Consider the following 12,598-nt stretch of genomic DNA (forward strand, 5'->3'; position numbering starts at 1 on the left):
AGTTGTGCTAATTATGCATACATTAGTGAAAAGTGAATATACAGAGTGAACTTAAATGAGGTGGACATAACTATGGAATAGAGTAATTCATATTTCTTTTGCAGTGCCCAAAGTCCAATTTAAGGAACCACTCTACATTGTGAATGAAAAAGATGGTCAGGTGGAAGCTATAATCTTACGAAACGGAGATGTTAATCATAAGTCTACTGTCCGCTGCTACACTCGCCAAGGCTCTGCCCAGGTTATGATGGACTATGAGGAGAGACCAAACACAGATGATTCAATAATAACATTCCTACCAGGTAAGATCTCCTTTTAAATAAAATAGCTTCCTAGCAAGCAACCCATTGCTATCAGATGTGGCCATGTAGTCACCATGTAGTCACTCCAAGCCCTATTTTTATCATTTTTCTAATGTGTGTTTATGTATGTTGGGGTGTTTGCATTCAGGTATACTATATAAACATACGAATTGTAATTGAAAGTTCAATGAATATAAAGCTAGAAACCTAGGTTCTCATGTTGTCCACTGATTTTGCTTCCATTGCTATGATGGAAACAGTTGAGTCTTTTATTAATCAATGGTTATACAAACCACACTATAAAAGATTTTTGTACCTCAAGTGTTTTTTAACTCTTTGTCTGAACAGAGGAGCTTGTGAACAGCTGCCTGATCAAGCAGAGTTTAGTGGGGATAGTTTTTTTCTTTTCCTGTTTTAGTTATTATTGTTGCTTAAATTTATCATTTTTAGTCCTGTGAACTTTAGAGGGGAATATAAGTTTTGTTATGGATATTTTGAACAAAAAATCATTTCATTGGAGAATTGATTAACATGAAGGGAACTGAAGCTCGAAACAAATCAATTTCTCAAGATTGATTATTTACACATCCCAATATTCAGTGATTATATAAGATAGTATTTAATAACATAAGTATTTTAATATGGATTCTAAAGTTAAATGGTAGATTCAGCAGTTGGCAGTTCTTGGTTGAACTGGTTGGTCTTGAAAGCTAAGCAATTGGACTTGTCTAGTATTTGGCTCAGGATCACCAGGAATTTCCAGGGAAGATTGAAAAACCATGTAGGAATACATTAATGAAAAACTGGTTTCATAGTGCTGTAAAACAAACAAACCTAAATGGACACATCTGTGACATCACCAAGAGTCAAAATATATTATAACAGCTACTCTGGCTTTTTGCTTCCTAAAGGAGAGATAGAAAAACCCTGTTTTGTGGTTTTGGAAGACGATGCTATCTATGAAGAGGAGGAAGAGTTCAGACTGGTGCTTGGAACACCAAAAAGTACCTCTTTGTTTGGTGCTTCCATTGGGGAGCCAAAAGAAGTGCTGATGAAAATTAAGGATGAAGAGGACAGTAGGTTGATGAGCCATTTGCTATTCTTTCTGTAAAGGGACCTTTAGATTATTACTTCAAGGGGTGTGAAAATGGACAACCACTATGTAAAAAAATTAGAATTCATTTATATATCGCTAATCTCTACATTGAGGGACAATACTTCTAAAATTTAAATTAAAGCCATGAAAAGAAGTCAAATGGTCAATAACGTTTTTTAGATAATAGTACCGGTAAATTGTCTGTTTCCTTCAAAATTATTCTAAACCCCATTGTCTAAGAAAATAAATAGTTTTAAACAAAATACTCTTTATTTTATTATATTTTCTAGACGAGCATCACATTTTTAATGTGTATCAGGTAAAGCATTAAATTGGACTTTTTACAGATTAAATATAATTAAAAATATATTAATTAAAAGTATCAAACATTAATCACATATAATCAATAATTTCTTTCTTTTGTCACATTAAAAATTTCAATCAAGTGACATGTTTTGAACAATTTTTGAAGGTAACATATTATGAAATATGGGGTACAAGCTGTACCCCTCTTTCAAAATGTAGAAATGTTTAGCCCCTCCTCCACCACTGAATAAAATAAAGTAGTAAATAAAAAAATTGAAGTGGAGAGAGAACCATAGCTGAATATAAATTGGTCACACTAAAGAATTAACATTTATAAATACTTTAGGCCTGATAAGAGGCTTTCTATTATAGCCTCTGAAAGTTTATCAACTTTCTGTTGTTTAGTGGCTTATTAGGAAAACCTTAATACTTAAAATCTTTTTTTTTATGTGTACCCTCTGGTACAGACTTTCCCTGTATAGTTACCGAAAACAAACCTGCTCAATGTTATGAATAATTTGTTCTAACATTATCTCTGATGTGCTAATTTGTTCTAACATTGTATCTGAGGGGTCTAAGAAAGAGAGTCTTATGACACTTCAGAAAGCAACTATTCATAATCTATCTCTACCATTCAGGGATTTAATTTATGCTAGCACAGAGTGATGAGAATGAGTTTTGATCTGTATTCATCCAACTATGATATTGCACATGATGACATAAACCCTGAGTGAAAACAAGGGACTTTTCTAGGTGTTTTTTAAAGTTTAATCTTACAAAATTTAATATCCTCTTCCTTTTATGATTTAAATTGATAGATGTTCATGATGGCATTGTTCTTGCCTTGTCATAAATCAAATTTACCATAAATCACATTGCTAAATAATAAACAAATTCAGTGAATTAAGCAACATTTTTTATATATATAGGGCTTTTATATATATTAGGGCTTCTTTTCTGTCTCAGCCTATTCTTAAAAGCTATACTGAAGTTTAGCGTTGATTGAAAGGAGATGTTGACGTTTTCCAGTTGTCTTGCAGAACCAATGATTAAATTCTCTGAGGTGAAATACAACATTCAAGAACCGCAGAGGCCTGGAGAGATTGCAGTTTTAAAGATCTCAGTCTTGCGACTTGGAGATACTTCCAAAGTTTCTATTGTAAGAATTCATACTAAAGATGGCTCAGCTGCTTCTGGAGAAGACTATAATCCAATGTCTGAGGGTAAGATTTTGATTCTAAATTGGACATTGCAGCAAATGTTACTGCATAAGATTTTTAAAAAATCTGGAATTAGGTATGTTTTTAATGCTACAAAATGTGAATGCAAAACTTTGACTGATGAATATTCATATTTCACAGACATGACCCATTTCTCACAATTCATTTTAGATATTGAATTTAAAGAAGGAGAAACTGAGCACTTTGTTGAGGTTGAAGTTTTGTATGATGGGGTGAGAGAAATGCGTGAAGCATTTACAGTACATTTGAAACCTGATGAGAATATGGTGGCTGAGACACAGGTAAATAACCAAATGCTTTGCCCTGTAGTTTGCGTTCATTTTAGGATAGTTCAGAAATGTCAAAGCATTAACAACCTTAGTTTTTCAGAATACATGGAAGTCTACTGTTAGAGACCAAACTGGAAACAAAGACTTTGCTCAGTCCTCCTTCTATTATTTGAAAAGTTTAGAAGCATTGAATCCAACCAGGCATTGAGCATTAAGAAAGATTTACTGCTTTAGCTTGATTTAAAATCTCTAGATTGACTACAGGTAATCCCTGAGTTACAAATGTTCCCTTAGTGAATGTTCGAAGTTACGTGATAAGTGCCCCATAGTGTTTACGAACAAGTCCTGAAATTATGAATGTTGCAGCACCACGGCAGTTGTTCACCCTTATAAATGACCCCAGAGGCACTGCAACATTCACCTTGGCTATTCCTTCTTCCCACCACCACCCTCGGGTCTCCATAGGCACTAGGCCTCACTTTATGAAGATTTAGTTTTCCTTTCTTGGCCTGTTTCGCTGTTTCAGGCCTTCGGTGCATTTGCAGATAATGGAGGCCTAAAGTACTGCAAGCTCATGCAAGATCATAGCACGAGATCTCAAACTATTGATCTCACATGCTGTCACGGTACTTTAGGCCTCTGTTCTCTGCAAACGGAGGCCTGGATGAGATCTGTGGAAAAGGCTTTGCAAATGGAGGGAAGGTCTGAAACATGCCTTCCCTCCATTTCCAAAGCCTTTTTGCCATCTTTGCAAAAAGCCTTTGCCACCGAGAATGGAGCCCTGGATGGATGCACATGTCGCTCCTAGCTTCTGTTCTCGTTGGCAAAGGCCTTTCCTGAAGTACATTTTGTGTGATGACTGGAAGCCTGAAGTCCTGCGAGATCACAGCACCCAGAAGCTTCCAGTCTTGGCACCCAAAAGACTTCCAAGCTGGCTGGACACTTTGAGGCAGAGATTTTGCTGACCCAAAGCCTCTTGTCAGCTTGCAAACATTTTGCATGGAGACTAGAAGCTTCTGGGTGCCATGATCTTGTGCAGTAGAGAAGTTGGAGAGGAGACAGCTGGTGAGGAGACAGCTTGCTAGATTTTCACAAGGTAAGTTACCCAGTGTGGCAGGATGGGGGAGGGAAAGCAATTGTGGGGAGCATGAGGTATTTCTCACGCTTATGGGAGAAGCCTTGGGGGGTTTGAAGCAGGTGGCCTGTTCCATCCCTAGGCCCCCTCCCATGGCCTTCCCCACCCTGAGATACCTCATGTGCACTTAATGAAGCGCGTATTCAGTTAGCGAATGCGTGGGCGAAAGCAGGGAGTGATCATGTTCAAGGTATGCCATTCAGTCCTACGAATCTCGAGTTACGAAAGGAATGGGCAGACTCCATTGCATTTGTAACTCGAGGACTACCTGCATTAGACTGACAAAATAAGTGTCGATGCCTTCCAATAATATCTAATTGCCATCAGTAAAAATAGTTTTAGTATGATTGAATTCTAGATCTGAATCTACATCTTTCTAAAAAATATGGATTGATCCATATGAACCACTATCAAGATGAATTGGACATAGGTATTTCTTTTATCAAATAATTTGGAAAACACTTTCCTGGTTGATGTTTTCAGAGGCAGGGAATGGTTCCAAGGATTCCCTTTGTTAAGTGAATAATTTCTTCCTCTAACTCAGGGGTGTCAAACTCAATTTCATTGAGGGCCGCATCAGCATTGCAGTTGCACTTGGGGGGCCGGGTGGGTATGGCCAGGGTGGGCGTGGGCTACTGGGTGGGCATGGCTAGAGTGCGTATGGCCTACTGGGTGGGCGTGGCTAGAGTGTGTATGGCCTACTGGGTGGGCGTGGCCAGCTCTACATCGTTCTCATCAAGGGTGCCTATGGGGGCCTGGGCAGGAGTGGGACAGGTCTGGGGGTCTCTGGCAGAAGAAGGGTCTCTAGGCCAGGGCCAAGGCAGTGGGGGCCGTTCCCACACTGTTTCCAGGATGGCTTTGGGGGCCACATGAAACCACTTCGTGGGCCGGATCCGGTCCCCAGGCCTTGTGTTTGACATGTCTGCTCTAACTAAAAGAAACTTTTCAATTCATCCTTTAGAATGGATAGTAATGGCATAAGACAAATCTTATGATCATAAGTTATCGTAAGTCAGGTTTCAGATACCATGAAAAGGACTAAGTTGATAATTATTTCATATATTCTAGTTCTTGGTTATTATATTTTATTATGAGAAAGAAGTCTTCATAATATTTTCTGCTTCAGAAATTAATCAGATGTGGATGGTATGCTCCTTGAATTTATATCTTCATATTCTGCACTCTCTTATTTCTGGGTAGACTAATTTTACATTATATTATCTATAATGTAACTGGTTACAGAAGCATGCTTTCATGTCAGCTTTATATTTGCAGATAGAAACTTTTTATGTTTTTCTATTCAGCTGAATAAAGCCATTATATACATTGAAGAAATGGATAGCATGGCAGATGTGACTTTCCCAGCTGTGCCACAAGTTGTAACACTTCTGTTGTATGATGACACTGCCAAAAGCAAAATAAATCCCCAGCCCCCCAATGGATATCCTATTGTGTGTGTAACGGTATGATCCATCTTTTTTTTTCCAAATTATAATGTCTAATTTTTCTACTACTAGGTGGGGGAAAAAATTGACTTTAATCTTCTAAGCTTCTGGAAAGTTTCACTTTATCACTTCAAATCAGTGTTTTACTTGATTATTGGTATCTATTTAAAAACATAGTAAATTTAATGTTAAGAATATTAGTTATAGTTTTTGCCCTCAAAATTTTGCTTGTGGGAAAAAATCATGATAATTTTGATTTCACAGAAAAGAAACTGATGTCAAGAAATAGATGTCTCCTTATGCATTCTCCATAGAATTAAAACTTGATCTAAACCTTCTTGCAACTTCCTAAATAATCTATTGATACTTCATTTTATTCTTTTCCCTGATTTTCTAATAGATGTGATATCAGTATCTTTTTTTATTCAAAGCTTTAATAAATTGAAGTGTTTCCACAACATTTGGATTTTACATTTAAATGCCAGAGCCAGTAATACTTAACTCCTCAGTTCGGATGAATATAAAATCAGACTTATGAAGTGATAACAAGAACAAGGAATTTGCTAAATGCTCTAGTGAAACAAAAAGAGACAAAGATTTTATCTTTATCTTATGGTAAAGATTTAAATGTAACTAAATGGATATATTATGTGCATCTTGGCATTTAGGCATGCAATCCCAAATACTCAGATTATGACAAGACTGGATCTATTTGTGCTGCTGAAAACATCAATGACACAATGACCTTGTATCGTTGGCTTGTCAGTGCTCCAAGTGGCATGGATGGTGTGACCAGCCCTATGCGTGAAGTGGATTCCAATACTTTCTTCACTAACACCAAATCAATTGCTTTAGACTCCATCTATTTCCAAGCTGGATCCAGGGTTCAATGTGCAGCACGTGCTGTCAAGGCCAATGGAGATGTGGGCTTAGAACTGTTGAGTCGCATCCATGTAATAAATAGAGAAGAAGGTAAGTTTAATAAATAAGTGATTCTGAACACTTTTATTCAGATAGAACATTCTTTCCTAGAAATGTTTCTTTTAGTAATGAAAAAGATGGAACAATTAGAAGAACGATTATTAAGCTAGTAGCAAAGGGAGTTAGATATGACATTCAAACTTTGTACTTCAGTATATTTATTGTACTTTTATTTTTTAAAAAAAATAATTTGAAATTAATATCTTTAAGAAGATACTATCTGTGGAACTTGGCCAGAGAAAAATAGAGATACTAGCTTTATGACTAGGGCTATTCCACTGCATTTATGTCATTTGAAAACAAGCTTATAACATTTTAGTTTTCATACATATAAAGAAAATGTAAAGTTGGCTTGCATAGTATCAAAGGATCAATGTTGCTCTAAGTCTGTATGTAATCTGATACTTCCTACAATTTGTCTGTGAGGGAAACTATTGTGACAGGATTTCTAAATCTATGTCATTTACACGTATTTGTGATAGGTGTATTGTTGATGTGAGCTGCCTGATATTGGAGATTATGTTAGTAACTTAATGACACTTGGAGAGGGCATTTAGACTTATAGAATTCCATGTCAGGCATTTATCAGTATTTACTATTAAAGCAAGAGCATTGCTGTAAATCAATTCTTCTAAATAAAACTATATTAAGATAATACAGGTAGTCCTCAGTTTACAATTTTTCATTTAGTGACCGTTCAAAGTTACAGCATCCCTGAAAAAAGTGATTTATGACCATTTTTCACAGTTACGCATCACGTGGTCATGTGATCAAAATTTGGACACTTGGAAACTGGCTCATATTTATGACAATTGCAGTAGTCCCAGGGTCAAATGATCAGTATATTTATTGTACTAGGTATACTTTTATTTTTTTAAAAAACAACTTGAAATAAATATCTTTAAGAAGATATTATCTGTGGAACTTGGCCAGAGAAAAATAGAGATACTAGCTTCATGACTAGGGCTTTTGTGACCTTCTGATAAGAAAAATCAATTGGGAAGACAGATTCACTTAATAACTGTGTTACCGATTTAACAACTGCAGTGATTTCACTTAACAATTGTGGCAAGAAAGATCATAAAATGGGGCAAAATTCACTTAACAACTGCCTTACTTATCAATGGAAACGGGGCTCAATTGTGGTTATAAGTCAGAGATTACCTGTACTTATTTTTCATAACTGTATAAGCTTCCCAGAGTCACATTAATGAGAGGTGTGGCTTGATTTAAATCATTCAATAAGCATTGCTGTTTTCCAATAGGTCTGTGCCAACCACGTATTCTGGGTACAGTTGGAGCAGAGCCTTTCTCAGCCAAAATTCATTACATGGGTCCTGATGATCCTGACTATCCAAACCTGATCAGGTTTTCAGTTACCATGCCTCATATAGATGGTAAGTACCAGACATACGTGCCACTAGAACCAGAACAGTTGAAATGGTGCAGCACCAATTGTCATCAACAAAGAGATTTTTGAAACAATAATTCAAAGACAACTTTTAATGTTTATCCTCATCTTTGTTCGTGCTTAACATGCTTAACAAAGAAGGAATGTTATATTAATGCTTAAACATAAGATAGAAAAAATCTGTTAAATTTAGTGCTGAAATGAAGAAAGCTTGTAGTAAGCAGGAGTGGTTTTGGGAATAGGACCATGAATTCAATTTAGAACAAATTCATACACTTAAAAATTATTTATTTTTTATTCTAGATAATGTTTCACCAAATGCTTAGACTTGAGGATTCATGCAATATATTCATATACAGTGTGGGGAAAATATTTGTTCCCTTGCTGATTTTGTATATTTGCCCACTGACAGAAATGATCAGTCTATAATTTTAATGGTAGGTTTATTTTAAAAGTGAGACACAGAATAACAACAAAAAAATCCAGAAAAAATCATTTCACAAAAGTTATAAATTGATTTGCATTTTAATGAGTGAAATAAGTATTTGATCCCTTTGCAAAACATAACTTAGTACTTGGTGGCAAAACCCTTGTTGGCAATCACAGAGGTCAGCCGTTTCTTGTATTGGCCACCAGGTTTGTACACATCTCAGGAGGGATTTTGTCCCATTCCTCTTTGCAGATCCTCTCCAAGTTACTAAGGTTTCAAGGCTGACGTTTGGTACCTCAAACCTTCAGCTCTCTCCACAGATTTTCTATGGGATTAAGGTCTGGAGACTGGCTAAGCCATTCCATGACCTTAATGTGCTTCTTCTTGAGCCACTCCTTTGTTGCGTTGGCCATGTGTTTTGGATCATTGTCATGCTGGAATACCCATCCACAACCCATTTTCAGTGCCCTGGCTGAGGGAAGGAGGTTCTCACCCAAGATTTGATGATACATGGCCCCGTCCATCGTCCCTTTGATGTGGTGAAGTTGTCCTGTCCCCTTAGCATAAAAACAGCCCCAAAGCATAATGTTTCCACCTCCATGTTTGACGGTGGGTATGAGGTCACAGGCAGCATTCCTCCTCCTCCAAACACGGCGGGTTGAATTGATGCTAAATAACTCAATTTTGGTCATCTGACCACAACACTTTCACCCAGTTCTCCTCTGAATTAGTCAGATGTTCATTGACAAACTTCAGACAGGCCTGTACATGTGCTTTCTTGAGCACGGGGAACTTGCAGGCACTGCAGAATTTCAGTCCTTCATGGCGTAGTGTGTTACCAATTGTTTTATTAGTGACTATGGTCCCAGCTGCCTTGAGATCATTGACAAGATCCTCCCATGTAGTTCTGGGCTGATTCCTCACTGTTCTCATGATCATTGAAACTCCACAGGAGAGATCTTGCATGGAGCCCCAGACCAAGGCAGATTGACAGTTATTTTGTGTTTCTTCCATCTGCGAATAATCGCACCAACTCTTGTCACCTTCTCACCAAGCTGCTTGGTGATAGTCTTGTGGCCCATTCCAGCCTTGTGTAGGTCTACAATCTTATCCCTGACATCCTTGAACAGCTCTTAGGTCTTGGCCATGGTGGAGAGCTTGTAATCTGATTGATTGATCGCTTCTGTGGAAAGGTATATTTTATACAGGTAACAAGCTGAGATTAGGAGCACTCCCTTTAAGAAAGTGATTCTAATCTCCACTTGTTGCTTGTATAAAAGATATCTGGGAGCCAGAAATCTTGATGATTGATAGTGGATCAAATACTTATTTCACTCATTAAAATGCAAATCGATTTATAACTTTTTTGAACTGCGTTTTTCTGGATTTTTTTATTGTTATTCTGTCTCTCACTGTTAAAATATACCTACCATTAAAATTATAGACTGATCATTTCTTTGTCAGTGGGCAAACGTACAAAATCAGCAGGGGATCAAATAATTTTTCCCTCACTGTGAAGTATTTTACACACATACAAACATACCTCTTTTCGTGCAATAATACACGGGCTGTATCTGCTGCCAGACACAATTGGTCGCCGCTCGCTAGCCGCCTTATGTGCTGGCCATGCCCACCTACCCCAGGCTTATTTTGGGGATATGGCTTATATTAGATGCACCCTAAAAAAAATCAGGTTAGGACTTATTTTCTGGGTGTGTCTTATTTTCAGGGAAACATGGTATTACTTCAGTGTACTTTAGTTCCATAAATAATTATACTTCACCTACAAAAGATTTAGGCAACTAACTACAAACATTTTTCTTAACCCTGCTTTGAAAGTTGAATTACTGTTGTAAAATGTATCTGAATCTTACATATTCTCTGATGTAATGTAATCACCCAGCTACTTTTATTATTAGTGCATAAAATATCTAATAGGCAATTTCTGATTTCAGGAATGTTGCCAGTAATCTCAACCAAACCTTTGTCCAACTTTGAGTTGACATTGAGTCCAGATGGCACTCGTGTAGGCAATCACAAATGCTCCAATCTCTTGGATTATAATGAAATTGAAACAAAACATGGCTTCATCACAGATGATATCAAGAACCCAGAAGTGATTGGAGAAACTTCACCCTATCAATACAGTGGTAGCATACGATCATCTAAGACTTTACGTTTCTATCGTAATCTCAACCAGGAGGCCTGCCTGTGGGAATTTATCAGTTATTATGATATGTCAGAACTGGTAACTGACTGTAGCGGCTCCATTGGGACAGATGGTCAGGTAGGCTCCATTGAAGAAAAGCAAATTTCTATTAATGCAAGGATTTTGCTCAGTTGTATGCACTTCAAGTCATAGCATGAAAAACCAGAACAGATTCTTCCTTCATTTAAAACAATAATATACAGAATCAGAATAGACAGTGGTACCTTGGTACTTGACGGCTTCAAAACTCATTGAATTCTGTATTCAATGCATTTTGACGTGAAAATGTTGTTCTGGTACTTGTCATTTTTTTTGTTCTTGACTCGCTGCAATAGGAAGAGGGGGAGAGCTGTGGAGAACAGACAGGAAGTTGGCCATGTCAGGAAGGTCACTGCAAAAGGAAGCAGAGGACAGCTGGAGAGGGTAGACAGGAAGTCGGCTAGGCTGGGAAGGTCACTGACATAAGAAAAGGAACAAACAGGAAGTTCTTCCCAACCAAAACAAAGGATCATGTGATAAATCTTGTGGTTTGTTTGGTACTGATCATTTTTAGTACTTTTCGTATATCCCAGAACCAATTAACAATGAATAATGAGGTTCCATTGTATATTTTGATTCACTCTGTCTACAGCGAAGCTTTCATAGCACCTTTTTTCTCACCCTTTTGAGAGAAATTTCTATTCTTTACATGGAGTATAGCTGCTATTCAGAAAAGTAGATTTGTGGCAGATGGACCAATAATGTAGTTGAACTCAATAATTTATTACAGTTTGTTGAAGACTCCATTATTTCCTGATTCATATATAAACAAAGCAATAAAGTTAGTTTATCCAACATAATGGCAGAATCTATGTATTGTGTAAAACAAAGCTAAGGAACAATATTGTGTTTAATGTCCATAGCAGATCAATTCAATTAGAAAATCAATCTGGATGGCACACAAAAAGCTTTGCTGATAGCACATTATAAAGGATGCTCTTACAAACAAGTTAGTTATTTGGAGTTTCAAACAGATTGCCACTTTTTAAGAGATATAATAAATACTGAATGAATACATAATGTATAATCAAAACAGAATGAATTTAGAAGTGAGAAATGTGTCTCCTAAGATTGGAGGAAAATTTGGCAGACAGCTTAATGTCTAACAAGAGTACAACAGACAGTCTGAAAATAAAATTATACAGACCAGATTTCCTAACTGCCATTAATTTAAAAACCATGGGACTTCCATACATAGGCAAAGAAACAGCTGCCATCATAAACATGATTCTTTTGTGTGCTAACTCTCAAAGACTGAACATGATCCTAATATACTCAGTATGGTTTAGGTTTAGGTTTATTAAATTTTTATACCGCCCTTCTCCCGAAGGACTCAGGGCGGTGAACAGGGCATATCATAAAACTACAAAAATACAAAAGTTAAAAAAAAGAATTAAATTATTGCCCACAGTAAAAACAATAGAAAATATATATAAATATTAAAACCCTAAATAACTCCCCATCAGGCCAGGCCAGCTTGTTCAAATAAATGGGTCTTTAACCCGCGCCGGAAGGAGCGGAGATCCGGTGCCATCCGGAGCTCAACCGGCAGCTGATTCCACAAAGCCGGAGCGCCCACAGAGAAGGCCCTCCCCCTGGGGGCCACCAGCCGACATTCTCTGACTGGAGGCACCCTGAGGAGGCCCTCTCTGTGGGAACGCACGGGGCGGAGGGGAGTCGACGCCGGCAGCAGGTGGTCCCCGAGGTATTCCGGACCCATGCCATGTATGTATG

General features: G+C 37.4%; 1 protein-coding gene across 1 annotated transcript in view; it reads left to right on the plus strand.

Annotated features, from left to right (window-relative positions):
• Nucleotides 1–12,598, plus strand: part of FREM3 (FRAS1 related extracellular matrix 3) — a gene marked incomplete at both ends in the record, with an annotated part of 86,455 nt that overhangs the window by 59,832 nt on the left and 14,025 nt on the right. Inside the window, 8 exons of the mRNA XM_081332650.1 lie at nucleotides 105–302; nucleotides 1,214–1,378; nucleotides 2,745–2,927; nucleotides 3,096–3,226; nucleotides 5,654–5,812; nucleotides 6,463–6,766; nucleotides 8,041–8,172; nucleotides 10,572–10,903. Coding sequence (XP_081188776.1) covers nucleotides 105–302; nucleotides 1,214–1,378; nucleotides 2,745–2,927; nucleotides 3,096–3,226; nucleotides 5,654–5,812; nucleotides 6,463–6,766; nucleotides 8,041–8,172; nucleotides 10,572–10,903 — 1,604 coding nt within the window. The remainder of the gene's footprint in view (nucleotides 1–104; nucleotides 303–1,213; nucleotides 1,379–2,744; nucleotides 2,928–3,095; nucleotides 3,227–5,653; nucleotides 5,813–6,462; nucleotides 6,767–8,040; nucleotides 8,173–10,571; nucleotides 10,904–12,598) is intronic.

This window comes from Vipera berus, assembly GCF_964194415.1.
Source record: "Vipera berus genome assembly, chromosome: 7".
Classification (NCBI taxonomy): Eukaryota; Metazoa; Chordata; class Lepidosauria; order Squamata; family Viperidae; genus Vipera; species Vipera berus.